The sequence below is a fragment of the Lycorma delicatula genome, chromosome 2 (assembly GCF_047948215.1).
Source record: "Lycorma delicatula isolate Av1 chromosome 2, ASM4794821v1, whole genome shotgun sequence".
NCBI classification, from domain to species: Eukaryota; Metazoa; Arthropoda; class Insecta; order Hemiptera; family Fulgoridae; genus Lycorma; species Lycorma delicatula.
The window spans coordinates 11,981,490-12,002,507 of record NC_134456.1 but is presented as its reverse complement, the minus strand read 5'-3'; the positions used below and the strand labels follow the sequence as shown (position 1 = coordinate 12,002,507).

At 34.1% G+C, this 21,018-nt stretch overlaps 1 protein-coding gene across 5 annotated transcripts in view; it reads right to left on the bottom strand.

The window, feature by feature from the left end:
* Positions 1-21,018, bottom strand: part of rdgC (retinal degeneration C) — a 968,675-nt gene that overhangs the window by 362,434 nt on the left and 585,223 nt on the right. For all 5 annotated transcript variants that reach the window (XM_075358273.1, XM_075358271.1, XM_075358272.1 and 2 more), the window contains 2 exons: positions 5,868-6,017; positions 919-999 (listed from right to left, as the gene is read on the bottom strand). In XM_075358273.1, coding sequence (XP_075214388.1) covers positions 919-999; positions 5,868-6,017 — 231 coding nt within the window. The remainder of the gene's footprint in view (positions 1-918; positions 1,000-5,867; positions 6,018-21,018) is intronic.

The following is a 21,018-nucleotide window of genomic DNA, read 5'->3' as shown; positions in this document are numbered from 1 at the left end:
ATAGAGAGGGGGGGGGAATAAAGGATTGCTTATTGTTCAATAACTGAACAGATTACAAAGTATATATATATTAGGAAAATAAAATTGTTTAATTGTGACGACTCAAGAAACCTCATTCTCGCGGAAGCACACTAGTACAATTTAGAGTAGTAGTAGTACACCTTTTTTCAATTGAAGAATAAATTTGATCCTCAAAATTTTGGATAAACCACTTTATGCTTTTATCTTCTATTCAAGTATGTTTCTTTTTTTCTGTTTAGCCTCTGGAACCACTGTAAGGTATTACTTCAGAGGATGAATGTGGATGATATGTATGAATGTAAATGAAGTGTAGTCTTAAACAGTCTTAGATCGACCATTCTTGAGACATGTGGTTAATCGAAACCCAACTATCAAAGAACACACCGGTTCACGATCCACATTATAATATTCAAATCCGTATAAAAGTAGTTACTTTTTTAAGCAACTGCTATATAGCTAGTAAAGCAAGTATAGACTAGTAAATGCAACTACCTTTATTAGGATTTGAACCTTAGAACACTCGACTTCAAAATTTGTTGATTTGCAATGTCGAGTTTATCACTAGACCAACCCGGTGGATTACTCAATGGCATAGTAGGGTGATGCGTTGTAAGACCATTAAAACTCAACTATGAATGGTACGAATTGTCATGCGTCGTGAATGCGATTAAATCTGACCTGCATCAGACTGCTATTTATCAGAATAATTTTCATTATTTAATTGTACCATTCATTTGATTAACCAATTTCTGTTTAATTTTTATTTTTTAATTATTAGTTTTTTTTTTTTTTAATAAACGTTATTTTCAGATATTAATCTGAGATTTCCAAATATTAACATCATGAATTTTTTTTATAATTACAGATTACCTATATTAAAAAAAAGATTGAACTTACCTGTTTCCATTCAATTTTATCCACAGTTTCATTTGATGTTATAGATCCTTCAAATACAGGAGGTCTTAGGAGGGAAACATACTGAAAATTGCAAAACAAAAAATTAATTTTGTATTCTAAAAACAAATTTCGTAAAAATAATAGTAAAAAATATGTATCTTTAAAAATACAACGATATAAATTTTAATTGATTAGGGGGATTTAACCCAACTTAAAAAATACATTTATATAACACTTTTATACAATTTTATTTTTTAATAATTTCTGCATAATTAATAACTGCATTTATTTATGTTAACTAATTAAATTATTAATTTCAGTGTTGCAAATTTATTATAGCTTTTTACAGACTTTCGACGAAAAGAACGGTATTACTTGTGTCGCACGTTAAGATTGGGGGATGAAAGGAAATTTTCAATTTTATTGAAATTTTGATATGCTACAGTAGTGTATTGAAGTTATGCATGTGAAAATTTGTTACATCAATTCAAGGTAGGACAACAGATAACATAACCTCATGTTGACTTTGCATTGGTGTATTTTTCATGCTCGCTAATGCAGGAGTCACAATGGTGAGCGAGTTTAAACTTTATGCTCGTATCTACGGTCTACTCGTTATTTTTAATTATTTTAGCAAATTGCGGTTATAATAGTTTAATTTTCTTATATAAATAAAAATATTTTAATATTAAAAAAATGTATACATACTTCTTTTAGTTTTCTCATTTAATTTATTTCTTTTGCTAAAAATTATCTATATAAATAAAAATGTAAATGTTCGTTTGTTCAAAATCTTAAATCTCCGAAAATTTTTCACCGATTACTTTGCAATTTTGACACGACGTTGCATTCAAATATGCGCGTGTTTTTATATACATACTATTTATATACCTAAGATGTCACACCTGTGATAGGTAAAAACATGCTATTTTTTAAAATAGCGCTATCTGTTGGGCGTAAAAGCAACACACGCTATACTAAATATTTTACGATTCCATTTCAGTGTTTTCGATATGTGTGTCCGCTATAACTGAAAAACTACTGGACTGATTTACGAGCGCGGAAAAAGGGAGAAATGGAAAGAGGGAAAATTCGGAAAAGGGAAGAAGGTAAAAAGTGAAGAAGAGGAAAATGGAAAAAAATAAAAAAAAGGAAAATGGGCAAAGGAAACGGAAAGGAGAAAGAAGAAAAACGAAACGGGAAAGAGGAAGGAGGAAAAGGGAAACAAGGGAATGATAAGGGGGAAAGGGGAGATAGGGGAAAGGAAAATATAATATGGTAAAATGAACACGTGGCAAAGGAAAATGGGAAAATTAAACTGTGGAAAGGGGGAAATAGAAAAGGGGTAAAAGGGAAACGTTATATTTTGTGAAGTTCCGTAATGTTAATTTTGTTAATGTTTTATCAAACTTTCAATTGTGTTCATTTAATCCATATATATATATATATATATATATATATATATACTAAAATCTAGCAATAGCGAAGCATTGCCGGGTCTGCTAATATAAAATCATTATACAAAATAAAATAACGAAAGTTCTGTCTTCGTGAGTAGAACTGCACAAGAATCTTTTTCATTAATCCGGTTTCTATTTAATAAAATAGCCTTTATATTTAACAAATAAAAATGATTTTCTACAGTATTTATATTCCAACTGTGTTTTGAAGGAATGTCTTGATTTCGTAGTCTGATTTATTTTTTTTTAAATGCCGAAATTGTATAAATTATACTTGTATTATTAATAAAATATTACGAAATACAGTACCTTATATTTTTTAATTGTGGTATGTTGCCATTATAAGCAAATAAATGTGGCTAAAGAGTAGTATAATTTCTTATATGAAAGTCAAAAATAACACTAAATATCGATTTATAATAATACTGATCTTTTCATATGGTATAAAGATAATACGTGGTTTTTACTTGTAGTCTATTTACTGTCAGTGAGATGAGCATAACGGTTTTAATAAATATTTGGTTTTTTTGTTACATAATAAAGATAAATTGGCATAATATTTGATTTGAATGATATCCTGAAATTCCCTTGGTATGCAGAGTAGTTTTTTTTTATTCAGACGCAAAGAGATGCAGAAAAAGGAACTATTTCAGAAACATATTTAGAGCTACTGTGTCCCATTTTCATGTAATAATTGAAATTGTAGCTTATAGATAACCAACCAGGTCAGGATCATTTGCTGATTAAAATTCAATAACGGAATGATAGCCAAGACAATTGAGATATGCTCTAAGCGTCAAAATAAAAATGATTCGATCAGGTCTCGAAATATTAACTTCCAGCACAGGAACTTAGCGCTAATCATCTCTACTAGACCGACCTATGTTTACCATTCAATACATGCATTCTTAAAATATATTCTTAAAGTGTAACATATGCTGTTTATTAATGATAAAAGTTTTATATAAGAATAAAAATAATAATATTTTTAAGAACATAATTTCACTCTTTTGTAATTTTAATATAGTGCCGTTCTTTTTCTCAGTTCCGCATGTAGCTAACAGATTTCTAATGCATAAATGTTTTATTAAATCCATACTTTTCAAATGAAATGAAAAAAAAAGATCGAAAGTTAAAATAAAAAGTTAGGTTACGAATATAAGCAGAATTGCATGACATTTAACGTGACGTTTCGAATAAATAAAGGGGCCATCTTGAAAATAACGAGAAAATTATCGTTTGTTGGTACTCCTGTAGAATTCATAGAAACCGGTCTTTTACTTCGTATAATTTCAAGCTTCCCCATGAGAATGACAGAACGGCAAAGGCAAAGGTACATATACACAGTCCTATGAGATTCTATCATGTCATGTGACACCTAATTCACTGTAGAATACTATTTTACTGTACGACGTCATAGTCAAATAACAACTGAATCGCGTGTTCTATCTTCAAGTTTGATCACCCGCATATTCTCCAACTATAACAAACTTGAACACAACGTCAATTGCTATCTCAGCAGACCATAGTTTATTCTCTATCACAAGTTCTTCTAATCCCCATTCGAAAAAGATATAGAACTGTTCTCTCCTAATTCCCATTTGCAACAATTGCATTCTTAATTGTCAAGTCCAGTATATACTCAAAATGTCCATTCGATAGATGTGTGAAATGCCTTCCCCATTTCAAATGAGGCTGAACGCTAAAAAAAATGTATTTTCGTTGAAAATGTACCTGCTTGGGATTTCACCAATGGTTATATGCACTACATAATGGAAGCTGAGTGTATTCACTCAACTCAACCCGATTCACCATACAATACCGAACAGTTCTGTTAAAAGCAACTCTACAGTCATCTGTTCCTGCTCAGGACCATCCGGCTAAATGGGAACCTATTTCTAGATATTACAGGGTAAAGATAAAAGTCACCCTCCACAAAATCATGTCAAACAGCTGGACTAATTTGTTCAAAGCCACCCCATTTTTAAAAATATGACATTCTTGCCTGCCCTAAGAGATAAAATTCTTCACTGTTCCAACGAGTTTAAACTACAATTGGCTGACACACTAAACTTTTTGATATTATCTCCATGTTACTGGAGGTGAACAACCGTTTGTGGCACCTAAAGCTCTATTAAGTGTTCGTGGACAGGATGGAATGCTAGGAATGGAGGAGGGACTGTTGTGGCGAACGGTATCTTCACAAGGCGCATGTCTTTCCCTAATTGGCCATGATGGATGGATCTATAGCTAAATGTACAGCCAAGCTGAGTGATCCAATTTAGTTTTCAAAGTCAGGCAGAGGCTCTGCCTAACAGAGTAGTTTGTCACTGGCCTTACTTCCCTATTATCATTTAATTGTGAATGTAAAATCATAAAATTGAATCACTGCGGAAATTTCCACCGATCTAGAAAATTCAGGAAGTGACATGTTTTATAAAATACGTAGATAAAGGAAGTCATGCAGCTATATACATTTTTTATTTGTTTTAATGTTATGAATGAAAGAAATATACGAAAATTATGTTGAAAGATTTGAACGAAAGTTGACAACGACAAGAGTAAGATGTAAGCAAAATTTATCTGTAAATAAGTTAATAATCGAAATTTTATGAATAGGTTTGATGTCTCTTTGATCTTCTTGCCGACTGACAGTGCACCACATCCTTGTCGATTGTATCTGTTATGCGGAATTGCGTCGCGAGTTTAAACTGGAAGCTAACGTAAGATTTATTCTACACATACTATTCTATACATTCTACTATTTTATATGTACGAACTCTTCTAGGAGACAAAGAAGTCTTTTTATATTATGTTTTACGATTTCTTAGGGTTGTCCGTTAGTACTTAAATATTTAAATCCTATAGTCTATATCAGCTATTCATGCCCATTGCCGTACAGCAGATGGAAACTTTATTATTCTAATCGAGACATAAAATGTAATATCTGCTTATTACAACAAATATGACGTGTCCGGACGATAACAATGCCTAAACGTTTTTCGTTCAGATTAAATAAAAAAAAAAATCTATGCCAAATCTTTCGACAAGTTGCACATCAGTATCAAAATTCTGTCAAAGGATCAGCTAACAATGTCCGTTGTGTTGCTGCACGATTAAGTGTGTCCGCTTTCTAGTAGTTATTACAAATCGTTTACTGGGAAAGTTCGAGTGGAATGCCTTCAGGAAATTATAATGCAGTCTGGGTTTTTCCATGAGCGATGTACATCTAGAAATATTTTACTTTCAAGATAGTCATTTTTTTATATTAATTCACTTTGCGAAAATTATCTAGAAAATTTTCGACACATAAAAATGTTGACCAGTCGTAATTTTTTTTTTTTTTTTTGACCGCTAATAAGGGAAAGCAATTCAATATAGCAACTTTTTTAAAAATATATCCTTCTTGTTATTTTTATTAATCTGTATATATAAATATATGATACAATGTTGAAAAAATGTACAGAATAAAAATAAATAAACACATACCTTGCTTCTATCGAGGTTTCTCACTGAATCTAAATCAGTGATATCTGATATCCCACCGTGCACTACAAGCACTTTACCATTGACTATTGTTCCCAGTGGAAGCCATCTGTATACCATATCTATTTGTTTCAATAATCTCTCCGCATTGTGCTGAAAACATAACAAACACATCAATTAATTAAGCAATTATTTAGTTAGTATTTTAACATTAATTTATTAATAATTTTTTAATTAATTAGTCATACGTATACCGTGTAAATTAATTGTGCATTCATCTTACCTCTTACATGAAAAAAGAAATTATGAATTATGAACTGTGTTTCATGAAAGACGTTTACTAATTAAATATAGTGTATTGTTTTACGATAGTTTGATGTCCATTTATTGTAAAGTACGCATGTACCTAGTACACAATATCTTAGAATGGTCGTAAATATTTAGCGATGTATACGAATTTATTAACTACTTTATTTTTATTAAAATATGACAGTAAAGAATCTCATATTCGTAACCGCATTTTAGTTACACCCTAGGTAAATATTGTTCGACTTCTGGAATATTATTATTTTAAATACTGCAAACTTTTTATTGGAAGTGAACCTGGTTGGGATTTAACTAATGGCTATGGGCATTGCCTAATGGAACCGTAGTGTATTCATTCAACTCTACTCTATTCACCATGCAAAGCAGAACAGTTCCGTTAGAATAACTCTAAAGGAATCTACTCGTACCAGGGGCCCCTGGCTACGTGGAAACTTATACAAGTGAGCAAGTGGGAACATAAAAAAGATCTTTATATATTTAACAAACAGTTACTCTACAAATAGTACCAAAATATTTTTTTAACATAATCCTCAAAAAGAATATCTTTTTTAAAATTCTAAGCTCACGTAGGGCACCATTATACAAGTAAATACATATTTCTCTCTCTCTCTCTTTGTGTGTGTGTCTGTGTGTTTATATATATATATATATATATATATATATATATAATATTCTAATATATTATATTAATATTCTTATATTATATTTAATATTCTTTAATATATTATATTAATATTCTAGAGAGAAAGGATGTCTTACGAAGAAACGGAAAGAATTTTAAAACTTGTTCTGCAAGTGAGAATAAAGAAAAATGTTGTCTAAAGATAGATCAGTAAAAGCTTCATTTTTGAATTACATTATATGAAAACTTTCGCCCTGATAAAACTTTCTGCTCCAAGGATAAAATAATGCCTTAGTGATAGTCTTAGAACTTAGAGGTATTCTTTAATTTGATGGTTTCATGTAGATTTTAATGTGAAAAATTGGATAAAACAGATCTCAGACTTGTACAATTGTAACGCGCGAGAAAATAATTATGAAACAAAAAATCAGTATCGCAAAATTCAATTTTTTTTTTATTTGATGTAGAATAACTTGGTTAATTGCCAGAAAAACAACAACTTTACAGTAAAAAGTAACTTTTTTTTAAGAAAAGAATTATTCTTGTTTTGGTTTAAAATTATATCGCTTTATTTTTTATGCTCTGTTAATCTGTTTTAGTAAAATTCTTAAACTCATCTTCGTGTGCAATTGATGTTACTTATAGAGATTTATTATATTAAATTCTGTATACACTTTGTTGCAAATTTTATTTATTTCTGCTAATTGTGAAGCTATTCTGTTCCTGAGATCCCTCAGGAACTAAGGGTAAGATTGGTAGCAATCTACGACAAAGAAATTTGCTGTTCTGGCAACTACTAGAAAGACAATGATAGATCTTGACAGTTAATTCATCTCCTATGGCACACTTATACATAAAATAAATCTAAGAAAAGAAGAGGTAGACTGATTTTTTTATAAATCTGCAGAGAAACTGACTCTGATTAAAAACCCATTCAGTTCACCTGGGCAATTTATATATATATATATATTTATTTTTTTTGTTCAATAACAATTATAATTACAATCAGCTCTCCTGCAGAGCCATAAGTAAGTTTCCTGACAAAAGCACGTGATAAGAAGGTCGTAAAGGAACCCCCAAAATAACTAATACACAATAAACAGTTGCAAACAAACTTAAAGTCAAATATGAAATTTCAAGATGTCATAAATCACAAACCATTAATTTCAGCACCATATAGTCCACAAAAAAAAAAAAAACATTAATAACAAATAAAAAGAAAAAGAAAGAGAAGTAACAAGAAATTAGATACGACACCACTAAACTTGACGGTGTTAGATTCCAAACTGTTATGCAGACCCTAAGTCGAGTACATGGGCACGTCTCAACCGTCAGAAGTCTCTGATGTTATCGAGTAGATTAATTGCAAAATGTTATATATAAACGTATGTCTTTTTTAATACAGTTTATTTATATATATATATTTTTTTTCAATAAATTTATGTGAAATATCAGTTACAGATAATCTCTCTGTTCATGCTAAAAATCAGGCAGAAAATATCCGAAAAATTGTATCTTATGATTTTAGTAGTACCATAGGATCAGAACATAATTTATTTTATTTTCTAAATTAAAATTAAGTTATTAGGTAGATTTCATAAGAAGCTACCTATTGTAATGGGTACCATGATTCAACTTCCGGAAAATTTCGACATATCTTCGCGTTTCACATTCCCCAGACCTCAAAACCAGCGTAAATAAAAAGTTTATATATATATATATATATACATATTTCACTTTCTTGTGGACACGATAACTGCCATAATTTTGCGCCAATTACTTTCAAATTAATACAAAATATAACGACCCAAAATCTCGGTCGAGTTCGTTAATGGCAAAATCGGACCATGGGGGTGGAAATGTGGGAGCTTTTCGAAAAAAACAAAATATCGCTATAACATTCATATTAAGTAAAATATCGAATTCGTTTAAAGTTACTATAATTCTTAGGATAAGACCCTAAAACTTATATAAGTAAACTTTTTGGATATCACCAACTATTGGCCCTGGAGATAGAAAAAATGGGGTTTCGAAGACAAAAAAAAATCATATCTCCCTTAAAAGGCAAAGTATCGAATCGGTTTAATGTGGTCGTTAGTCCTTTAAACATTACCTTAACCTTTTGTCTGTAACAACTTTTGATATGATTAACTCTTAAGGCAAGGAATGACCAAAATGTTGCTGAAAGTGTAAGAAGAGAGGGTTTTTGACGTATGCTAAACACGTGAAATTTTTTCACATTTCATTGTCGTAATGAGTAAATTTGAAGTGTTTCTTAATTTTAAGGTGGACAATTTTTTTATCCCCTACTTAGCACCGGTGAAATCTACTTCCGCCTTCTAGCGTGCTGAAAGGGATTTTTTTAAATTCTTTTCTATTCCTTCGGAAGTGGCTGATATGAAACAAATGCCTTGTAAATATATATATATATATATAAAGGTTATATTGGGGAATAACTCGATGATATAATTTTAAAAAATCGAATGACTTTAATTTTTAAGCTAACGTTTTAAGGTTTTAAGGTAAGGTAATTTTTAAGGTTTTTTTAATGTATTCATTTTAATTTTCAAAATAAGCTACAAAATCATTTAATGGGGAAAACCTTCATAATTGCACACCTATTAACATTTTTAATATTTATTACTATGTACAATTAATTTTTTTTTTAATTCTACTTAACTAGTGTAATTTAAGCAGTTACACCACCGTGAGGTTGTCTCTAGAAAAAGTTTCACACTAGAAGGTAAAGGTAATATAAAAATTTAAGTTCATAGCTCCGTTATTTTATTTACTATAAGAAGTAAAACAAAAAAATTCAGCGAATTTTATAAACATTAAAGAAAGTCCGATAATATGTTTTGGTGCAATTATCTCTACCATTATTTTTCTAGCAATATTTTCTTTCAAAGGGAAGATTACACCTTCTTTTATCCCTTCCAAGATAATATACACTGACCTATGATTCCCAGATGCATTTAATAAATGAAGAAAAAATACACATGTCAAATACAAGTGTCATGACCTCTAATTATTACTTAGTACATCCTTTTTCTAGTTTATTTTTACTCTACTTCTGATAAAATTTATCTATTTCTCTATAACTATGTAATGAACACATTTTTATAAAAATGTTATTTTTTTGTCACATTTATTTTGGTTGAAAGTTTTTGATGTATTTTCCAAGTTTATGAACTTTATGAGATTATGAGAAAAAAGGATGGCCGAAAGGAAAACCCAGACAATAATTTAATTAAAAATTAGTGAGTCGATAGTACAGTGGAACATCAATGGATGTTTTTCAAACATCCATGAGCTCCAACGCTTGGTGCATGATGTAGACCCGATCTGTATATGTCTGCAAGAAACACATTTCCGCCGAAATGAAAATTTTAAATTAAAAGGATTCAATATATTTCGGCGAGATCAACCGCCAAATATAAGAGTTAGAGGTGGAGTAGCTATATTAACATCGACTAGAGCTACCACCGAAGCGGTTGTTCTAAACACAAACCTACAAGCGGTCGCCGTTAGAATGAAGCGTCCGCTCCAGGTCACTGTCTGCAGCATATACTTGCCGTATTTTGATTGGAATAAGGATGACATAGCAAGACTAATCTCCGAGCTTCCCCCACCTGTTTTACTGGTGGGTGACTTTAATGCTCATAATTCTCTTTGGGGATCAGATCGAGTAGATCCCCGTGGAAGAGAACTGGAAGGGTTCCTGATGAATTCAGAACTTATTATTTTAAACGACGGATCAGGAACCTTTTTCAATGCCAGAGATGGATCGACGTCCTGTATAGATCTTGCACTTATAAGCGCATCGATAGCACCGAGGTACAGCTTCCATGTTATAGACGATCTGCATGGAAGCGATCATTTCCCGGTGCAAATTGTAACTGATGTTACAAGACAAATATATCCCATTCCTAAAAGATGGTTATTTGAAAAGGCAGACTGGACGAGCTTCACAGCTAGAACGATACTCCCGGAAACAACTGGAGTTATCGGAGACGATGTCGACGCCATAACAAATGCAATAATTGAGTCTGCATCGAGATATATTCCCAAAACATCTGGGAAACTTACAAAGAAACCCGTTCCATGGTGGAACGATGAAATAAGTGAAGCTATAAAAAGAAAGAAAAGGGCGTATAACGCCCTTTAGAAAATCTTGTTGCCTTTAAGAAATACAGGGCGTATGCAAAACGTCTCATGATAGATTCGAAAAAACGATCCTGGCAGCAATACGTGTCATCCATCGACAAAACTACTACTGCATCAGATGTTTCGAGGAAAGTGAAGGCGATTTGTGGGCGTAATGATTTTTCTCCCATAACTAGCCTTCAAGATGAAGATGAAATAAAAGATACTCCATACGAAATTGCAGAGCTGTTATCCAATCACTTCGAAAAGGCCAGCAAAACGGCCAACTACGAGGAAGGTTTTCGAACCAAAAAAGAAGAACTTGAAGGTCTACTAAATTTTACAACTGAGTATAATTACTCATATAATGTACCATTTAAAATGGAAGAATTCGCGAAAGCGTTGGAAAAAGCAGGTAACACAGCTGCTGGTCCGAATGAAATCCACTATAATATGATCAGGCAGCTGAATACCACTGCAAAGTGTAGATTATTAGAACTTTATAATAAAATATGGCGGGATGGAACGTACCCGCAACAGTGGAAAAAAGCTCATGTTGTTCCAGTACCAAAGAAAAATAAAAATTTAACAGACTCCAATAGCTACCGTCCTATTTCTTTGACGTGTGCTATGGGGAAAATATTGGAAAAAATGATTAATAATCGACTCGTCTGGGTTTTGGAAAAAGAAAACCTGATATCACCGTATCAAGCAGGTTTTCGACAATACCATTCTACCACTGATCAAATGATCAGCTTAGAGGACATTATATATAACAGCTTTATTACAAGGAAACATTGTGTCGGAGTCTTCTTTGATCTTCAGAAGGCTTTCGATATGACCTGGCGTCATGGTATAATGCTCCAGTTACATGAATGGGGCATTCGTGGCAATCTGCCTATACTGCTCAGCAACTACATGAATGACCGTACCTTCCAAGTGCGCGTCAAAAATGAATATTCATGTGAAAGAATATTGGATAATGGCATACCGCAAGGTTCGCCGTTGAGCGGTACCTTGTTTACCATTGCCATTAGTAAATTGATATTAGCCATTCCAGTAAAAATCAGCAAAAGCGTCTATGTTGATGATCTGACAATCGTATATGCCAGCAACAAGACTGCTATGGTGAGGTACAAATTGCAACGAGCGATCAATGCTCTAAATGAAGTTGCAAGGAATAACGGATTCCAATTCTCACCAGAAAAAACGTGCTGTGTACACTTTTGTAGGAAGAGAATTCCTCATCAAAGTCCGGCGTTGACAATTGATGATAATCCAATACAATATAAAGACAGCGTAAGGTATTTAGGACTAGTATTGGATAAATCCCTTACATGGGGTTACATATACAGGACTTGAGTGATAGATGCAAAAGAGCTCTAAACATTATAAAATGTTTATCGAACTTAAATTGGGGCTCAGAAAAAGAGATATTATTGAGATTGTATAAAGCATTGGTTCAATCTAAACTAGACTACGGATGTATCGTATATTCATCCGCTAGAAAGTCGCACTTAAGAAAGTTAGACGTAGTTCATAATAGCGGAATAAGATATGCAACAGGTGCTTTCCGCACAAGTCCGGCGGCTAGTCTGATGTCTGAAGCCGGAATAATGACACTACATTATAGAAGAGAGATCCTCTTGTTAAGATATGCAGCAAATATATGGGCTTTCCCTGCTCATATAAATAATAAATTGTTTACGATTCATCCCATGGCTGCATTATACGAACGTCGTGCTACCTATTCCAGACCAGCCGGAATTAGGTACCACGAATTAAGAAGAAAATATGAAATTGCTATACCAGAGACTCTAGCAATTTCTACTAGAGAAATACCGCCATGGCTCTTGTCAGCGGTAAATACAAGTTTGGATCTCTTTCACGGAGAAATAAAAAAGAAACCAGCAGTGATCATCCAGCAGGAATTTTTGGCAACCGTCAGTAGCTACGAAGAACATATTAGAATTTATACTGACGGTTCTAAAACCGAACATGGTGTTGGATGCTCAATATATGTAAATGAAGAAGCCCACTTTTGGAAACTGCCAGATGTGGCCAGTGTCTACTCGGCAGAACTCTTCGCTACACTGAACACTATTGCGAAGAGAGAGTGCTAATATGTTTCGATTCATTAAGTGCACTTGTCGCAATTCGGAACAAAAACATTAAGGATGTCCTAATTGCAAACATCCTGTCCATTTTATACGTTCTAAAACAACTAGGACAGCGATGCGTATTTGTATGGACTCCGGGGCATGCTGGTATTACAGGTAATGAAATCGCAGACGAAGCTGCCAGAAAGGCAACAGTCTGCGATGATTTGGATGCATTTCCTGTAAGAGTGGCAGATGTTAAAAACCGTCTAACAAACATAGTAAGAAACAAGTGGAACGCTGAATGGAGGAGTTTAAATACAAAATTAAACTCGGTTAAAACTTCTCCTTATAAATGGAAAAGCGACTTTAAGTTGACTCGCCGTGAACAAGTAGCGGTGATCAGACTTAGAATCGTTCACACGCGATTAACAAATTTATATTTGTTAACCGGCGAAGTGAGACCAATGTGCGGTGTTTGTAATAAAACACTGACAATCAAGCATCTAATAGAAGAGTGTACCATATATGAGGACCTCAGAAAGAGGTTCCGTCTTACAAATAATATTAGTGCTGATCTGGATAATGGAAATGAAGAAAATATAGTTGCATTTTTACACGCCAGTGGACTTCTTATAAGTCTATAAAATGGAAGTTCAAAGCTGTGGTAAAAGATACTCTAAGCGGTAGTTTTATAAATACACATAAGCGTGGCACGTATAGTGACGGGAGGTAGCCCTCTTGCCTAGGCCATTTTGGCTTACCTGCATTCAAGAGCAGTGAGTCGGGGTGTGTCCGATGATGGCATGGGGGGACCCTCAAGGGTGGATTGAGGGCGCGAGGCTATGGGTGTACGCCGTGCATGCCTGTGGCCTGATATAAGAAGGATTCAACTGCCACGGCACCCTGGCACGACTGATATACTGCTCAACGGCGGTTCTGGTCGCCCTGAGGGTGCTTAAACAAACTATAAATGAGACTTCGTAGAAGAAAGATAGAAAGAAAGATATGGTATTGATAAGATTAATTTTAATTTTAATTTCATGGTCTTTTGAGAACCTATCTCAAATTTTAATGTTGGGGCCCTTTACACCCCGTAAGTGTTTGTGATTGTCCTTGTCTTTCATGTTTTAATGTTTATTGTGAAGTTTGTGTTTTTAAATAAAATGTAAGGGCCCTTTACACCCTTACATATGACGATTCTGATGGAGATAATAATTTCTTTTAAAGAATGTGACGAGGGCTAATGCTAACCTTAGCAGTCGATGTCCGTAAAAATTCAGTTAAAAAAAAAAAAAAAAAAAAAAAGTAACATAATCGAAAAAAGAAACTGTATAAAACTTACCTAATTCCGATGGGTTGTGCAAAAGGTTCCTTCCCCGAATAGTAAAATTAAATACATAGAACCAAAAAAATCAAAATTGAAAGTAAAGGTTAAAGATAATTTAAAAACTCTTCTAGCAAAAAAATGTGATAATACTAAATATATATGAAAATATTTTTTAATATTACATACTGATTAATGAATTAAACGATTTTAAACTTATTACAAATAAATATTATAAATAAATGTTACTCAAATCGTATTATTACAGTTAAATTTGTTAATATTTGAACAGAAGTTGTTTGTTAAACAATACGATGAAAGCTGCAATGAAAGCAGAACTGTCATCAACTGTCAGCAAACTTACGATTTCAACTTTACATCGCATCATTTATATTCACATATTTAAGCATAAATTTATTCTAAAATATGCCATATTTGATGACAAATTATTTTTTTCCCTTTTTACTTTTAAGTTCATTAGAATTTAAAAAAAAAATGTACATCTATTTTTTTTTTAATATTAAGCAAATTTTATTTAAAGCAATAATATTAAAATTGTTATTATTATTAAGCAAATTATTTATTAAACTAATTTGGTTTCAGGAAAAGTATAGGGACAAGGGAAGCAAATTTAGGCCTCAGATTAATAGTAGAAGGAAGATTAAAGAAAAACAAACCAACATACTTGGCGTTTATAGACCTAGAAAAGGCATTCGATAACGTAGACTGGAATAAAATGTTCAGCATTTTAAAAAAAATAGGGTTCAAAAACAGAGATAGAAGAACAATTGCTAACATGTACAGGAAACAAACAATCGAAGAACATAAGAAAGAAGCCGTAATAAGAAAGGGAGTCCGACAAGGATGTTCCCTATCTCCGTTACTTTTTAATCTTGATTATAAGGGTATATAATTATTCCCACCTTTAAAACATCCAATTTAAAAAATACCCCTAAAAAAATTTAGACAGTAAAAGATTAAAAAAATTTAACATGCAATTTTTAAATGCTTGATTTTGATATATCTGAATTTTTTTTTTACCACATATATTTGAATTCTATTTTCTTTATTATCACTAACCGTATTTCTGACCGCATTACTTGTATTACACGATAAGTCATAAAACCTCATAAATCACCCTCTTATTAAAAACGCAATCTGTGTTATAATCAAAACAAAACTGGTAGAATTAATTCCTGTAATCCAGATATTATCCCCAAAAAAATCGTGATTGTAGTTGAAATCATTTGTTCTGCAATTAGGCAAGTCCTGTGACGGCTGCTGCTCTCCACCTTCTTTTGTCCTTTGCTAAATTCTTTGTTTCACCATATCTTTCCCTTTCCATAATTCCATCAATCATTTGAAATCTGTTGCTTCCATTTCGTTTCCTTCCGTTCACCAAACCTTCTATCGCATCAACTAATAAAACACCTTCTACTCATTTAACGTTCAAGTCAGTTCCTTTCCCTATATTCAATCACATTTATCATTTCCTATTTTCTCCGATTTTCCTTAATATTTTTTCATTTGTTATACGGTCTTTTCTTCAGACATTTGTCATTCCGCGCCACATCCAGATCCCTAAAGCCTCAATTCATTTTCTGTCTGCCTTTCTCATCGTCCACAGAGCATCACCGTCCAAATAAAACATTTCAATAATCTCATCCTTAATGTTAAATTTAATCTTTCACACAGCAATCTTCCTTCTTATTAAAGGCCTTCTTATTTCTTTATATTCTTATTTTAATTTCTATTGTGCAAGTCAGTTCATCAGTTAAAAAACAACCTAAGAACTGAAATTTCTTCATCAACTCTAAAACTTCATTTCCTATCTTTATCTCTATCCTCTCGTCTTTTCCAACTAATAACATATATTTTGTCTTTTTTTTTTTGTTGATAATACCATGACTTTTGCAAGCTTCATTTAAGTCATCAAGCATTTCATTTAGTTTATTTGGATTCACCACCAGTACCGCTATGCCACACAGTAAAACGGATATATTTTATTCTTGTTCCCCCATTTTTATTCCTCTATTCCCACTCATAAGCATTTAATTATCTTTTCCAGATGTATATACTAAACACTGTTGGTGACATACAGCATCCCTAACTCAATCCCCTTAAAATCCCTATTCTTCTTGTCATTTCGTCTCCTAAACTCAATTTTATTCCCTGGTTATAATACAGGTCTTTGATTAGGTTAACTCTTTCCAGTCTCCCTTCTTTTGCAAAATTAGCAGTAATTTATCCCATCGGACTCTGTCAAATCCGTTTTCTAGATCGATAAATGCAAACATACACTCTCCGCCACGTTTCCATGTATCTCTTACTTGTTACTGTTAGCGCCCCTTGTTCCAACACCTCTTCTAAACCCATACTGTTATTCCTGAACACTGCCACCCAATTTATTGTATATCCTCTTTATTGCATATTTAGAACTCTTAATAGTATCTTAATTGTTTAGGCATTACCAACAGTACCTAAACAATGTTTTAGGCAATGATTGCCTGATGATTTTAGGCAGTTTCATCACTGTCTCGTCAATTTCCACAATAACAAGCAGATTTAGGCAATGTCCATACAGAATACCAGGTAATACTTGATTACCGCATTTACCAGTGAAAATGTAAAATTCCCACACGAGTAATTATATACGGTCATGGACTCACCTCTCTTCGATCTTGGTTGGCGTGTAATTTCGATTACTGCCGACTCACGGAAAGTGTAGGCCAAAGAAGAATGAAGAGATCATCGAAAGAAAAAAAAAGAAGGCTTACTACGCTACCCGCCGTCACGGACTGGAATCCGGAAGAAGAGCCCAGCAGAGAAGGGCAGCCACTGAAGACGAAGATGAAGATCTTTAACCCTTTATCCACACTCTTACAATTTAATTAAATCAGCACTCCCTCCGGAGAAGGGGGCACATTGTTCTTCCATCAACTAGGGCCCCGTTTTGACGTATTCCTGCTAGCCCATAAAGTGCTAGCACCGTCAGGACTTCAGCGGACGGTCTGAAGGGGAATCATGTCGGGAGCACCAGGCTCAAAAAGCTTAGTCTCCCGCGGTCGGACCCAGTAATGGGTTGAGAACGCTGGTCCAAACGGATAAGAACGCAAATCACCAAATCCGTCCATAAATAAAATTTAAAACCTATAACCGACATTAAAAGAAAGTCCTTGAAACACGCCCGTTACAGAATCATATAGCAGCAAGGGACATTGTCCAGGCTGTGCAATTCGTAGTAAGAATTGTAATACTCCCGCCACTTTTGCTATCCGTTCCGTTCCGTTCCGTTCGATCTTGATGAAATTTGAAATATGCCTTAAGACCTGAATTATTCAGTAAAATTGAAATTTTGTCGGAAAGGGGTTTCACCCGAGTTACGTCCCTCGTAAGTTACTCGTACACAGTAGCATCACCAAAAAAAAAAAATCGTATTTCAGCACTGTACAGGTGTAACATACATTATTTTGACCAAGTAACTGGTTACTGTATATAGTTATGAACTCAGCCTAATAATCAAACAATTCGATACGTAAAGTTAATCAGACCGAGTTAGCGAGCAAAACGAAGATTAGGTTCTGTTATCGTACAAAGTTCAGTACACGGAATCGTTATTTATCTAAACTAGCCTTAACCAAACATTGACTTAAACCTAACTAAACTCAATCGAATTTCTCTTAAACCAAAAGTTATTTACTCTGTAAATAATGTATACTGAAGATTTACTAAAACCTATGCCTTAAGCTTAACTAAACTTAGTCTAGTTTTAAGTGAATTTAATTTCATTCATTATTAACCTAATTTTCTGAAAGTAAATAATCAAATTATCTTTTATAGCACTCTCATTGAGAATCATATACGAGAAAATTAATTTTTATGAAAAGACATTGCCTAGAGCACTTCGGACATGGTCAGCAATGCCTAGACAATGATTTGGAATGCCTAAAATCATTAGCTAATGTCATGTCATGTCATGTCATGTAATGTCTAGACAGTGTCGACAATGCCGGATGGTTTTAGGTAATTTCGATATTGCTTAGATATTGACATCATTGCCTGATTTCAGTCATTGCCAGTAAAATACACATACTAGTTAAAATTAAATTTTAACCAAGATTTTAGTACTCTTACTCATCAAGAAGAGATCGCACAAACGTGGCAGGAGCGGTGGGACCTGGCCATGAAGTGTAGGTGTGGACCCACCGCCTTATTGGGGGACATCAGGAGGTGGTGCCAGAGGAACCATGGCACGCTGAGTTTTGAGTTAACACAATTCCTGGGGGGTTTTGGGGATTCAGGTTTTATTTGTATAGATTCGGGCTCGATCTATCTGAAAATTGTGCGGAGTGCGAGGTGGAAGTGACCCCCAACATGTATTCTTTTTGTGCCCGCGATTCGCCATAGAGCGTAGAGAGATGCTCGGCAACCTAAGACGTGAGCACATGTTTCGCCCTACCCTACTAAGATACCCTACTACCCTACTAAGATACCCTACTAAAGATACCCTACTAATCCTATTACAAGGTGAGGCACAGTGGAAGACTCTGGAACGATTCGTCAGGACGGTCAAGAGGAAGCTGCAATTATATGAGGAGTCCCGCAGAGGATAATGGCGCCGGAAGGCGCGGGGGCGGACAGATTCTCGGCTGAGTGCCTAGGGGGTCCTGCGTACGTGTGGGGGTCGCCTGGGTGCGATGAGACCGGGGACATTCTGCTCGTGCATCTGATGTTGGCCGCTAGTAAGTGGTGTGACTATTTGAGATTTCCGTCTTGACTGCTGTGTGGGTGTGTAACGTGTGGGTTTTGTATATGTTAGAAGCTTTGTCCTGTTTTCTGCAGGGTTCTTGTTTGATGTTGTCGGTGTTTGTATATGACGTGCTGTATGCGTTGCTTCCAGTGGTGTTGTTTGTGTGGTGTGTGACATTTATTGGTTTGTTATGACTGTGTGAGTGGGTGATTGCCCCTTCTTCAGATAAAATGGTTTTATAGGCAGTGAAGCCAGGGGTGGAGGTTTAGTCGGTAGTGCACAGGTATACATACGCCCTTGGTTATAACTGGCGAAACCTGTTAGCGATCCCGACACTGCTTAGGCGCCCGTAAATGGGATTCCTCCACCTCTTTAACTCATTGATATTAAAACAGCAAAATACAATAATCTGGAAAATAATATTAAACTGAAAAAGAAATCGAGTTTATTTTTTATTTTTTTTTCTCACAATTTAAATGAAACATAATATTATTTTTTTACTATATTAATTTTTATTTTACGTAACTTCAGTTATAAAGTATAATTTCAAAAGTAATATGAATTTAATTAAATTTTTTTTTTTTTTTATATTACCACCTAAGTTTGAAGCTTGTGTGTGGTATATAGAAATGGATTTTGTAGCGTATGAAAAATGTCATGCCTGACCGGGATTCGAACCCAAAATCTTCGGATGTAATGCCAAGACGCTACCACTCCACCACGGAGATCGGCTTTTAAACTTGGAATGTCCCGGTTTACATGATATAGAGGAAATATTATTAACAAGTCAATGACACAGATCAATCTCGTTTTCTATTTTACTACAAGTTACGATGTTAATACTTAGATATATCAAATGAGCTCTGCGTGCCGACAAGAACAGAAGCGCCCTTGAAGGAATTCAACGGCGCATGGGCTTAAGAGTGATATGCGCATATTCTTCAGTCTCCACTGAGGCAGTACTCGTAATTGCAGGAGTTCCTCCGCTTAAACAACTGGCGGAGATGCGAGTGAGTATAGCACGTGGACAATCTTCTAAAGAAGCATATGAAGAGATGCTGCGTAATTGGCAACATCGTTGGGATGTAGCCAACACGGGACGATGGACACATCGTTTGATACCTTTGATCCGACCGTGGATAGAAAGGAAGTTCGGGGACATAAATTACTGGATAACGCAATTTTTTACAGGGCATGGGTCGTTCAGATCCTATTTATGTACAAGACTAAGGGTAGATAACAACAACTGTCCTTACTGAGGGGCATATGATTCCCCTGAACACGTAGTATTTGAATGTAACAGTTGGACTGAAAGCAGGCAATCCTGTGTAAGACGTATAGGGCCATTATCTACGGAGAATGTGGTGGATAAAATGCTACTTAACGAGGATAACTTTAATGTGATCTCGTCGTTTATAACCGCAGTTATAAAGAAGAAAGATGAGGAAGCTCGTCAAGAAGAAACCGCTCGCTGATGACGGCTTGTCGTAGGTGGAATTTCCGTTTGTCAATATTTGAGAGAATGGGCAATATTGAGATATAGCTTTGAGTGTGGTTTACACACCAAAAAAAAAAAAAAAAATTTATAAAATATGTATAAAAATGTATTAATATACTGAAAACTTACAAGAGGAAATTGTTTGTTGTTGAGGGGAAGCTGATGATGGAGCTCTGGTTTGTAGGTTTTATCGGATAAGTGGTGAAGGAACTTATAGATTCTTAAACTTTGTATTTCTTATATTATAAGTTTATAAAAATTTGTTAAAAGATACTGAAAACTGTCATAAGGTAACTGTTTGTTGTTGACGGGTAATTTAAGGTGGTGCTCTTGCTCGATTGTGATGACGGACAGCCGAAGGTGGAGCTCATGCTCGTTCGTGCTT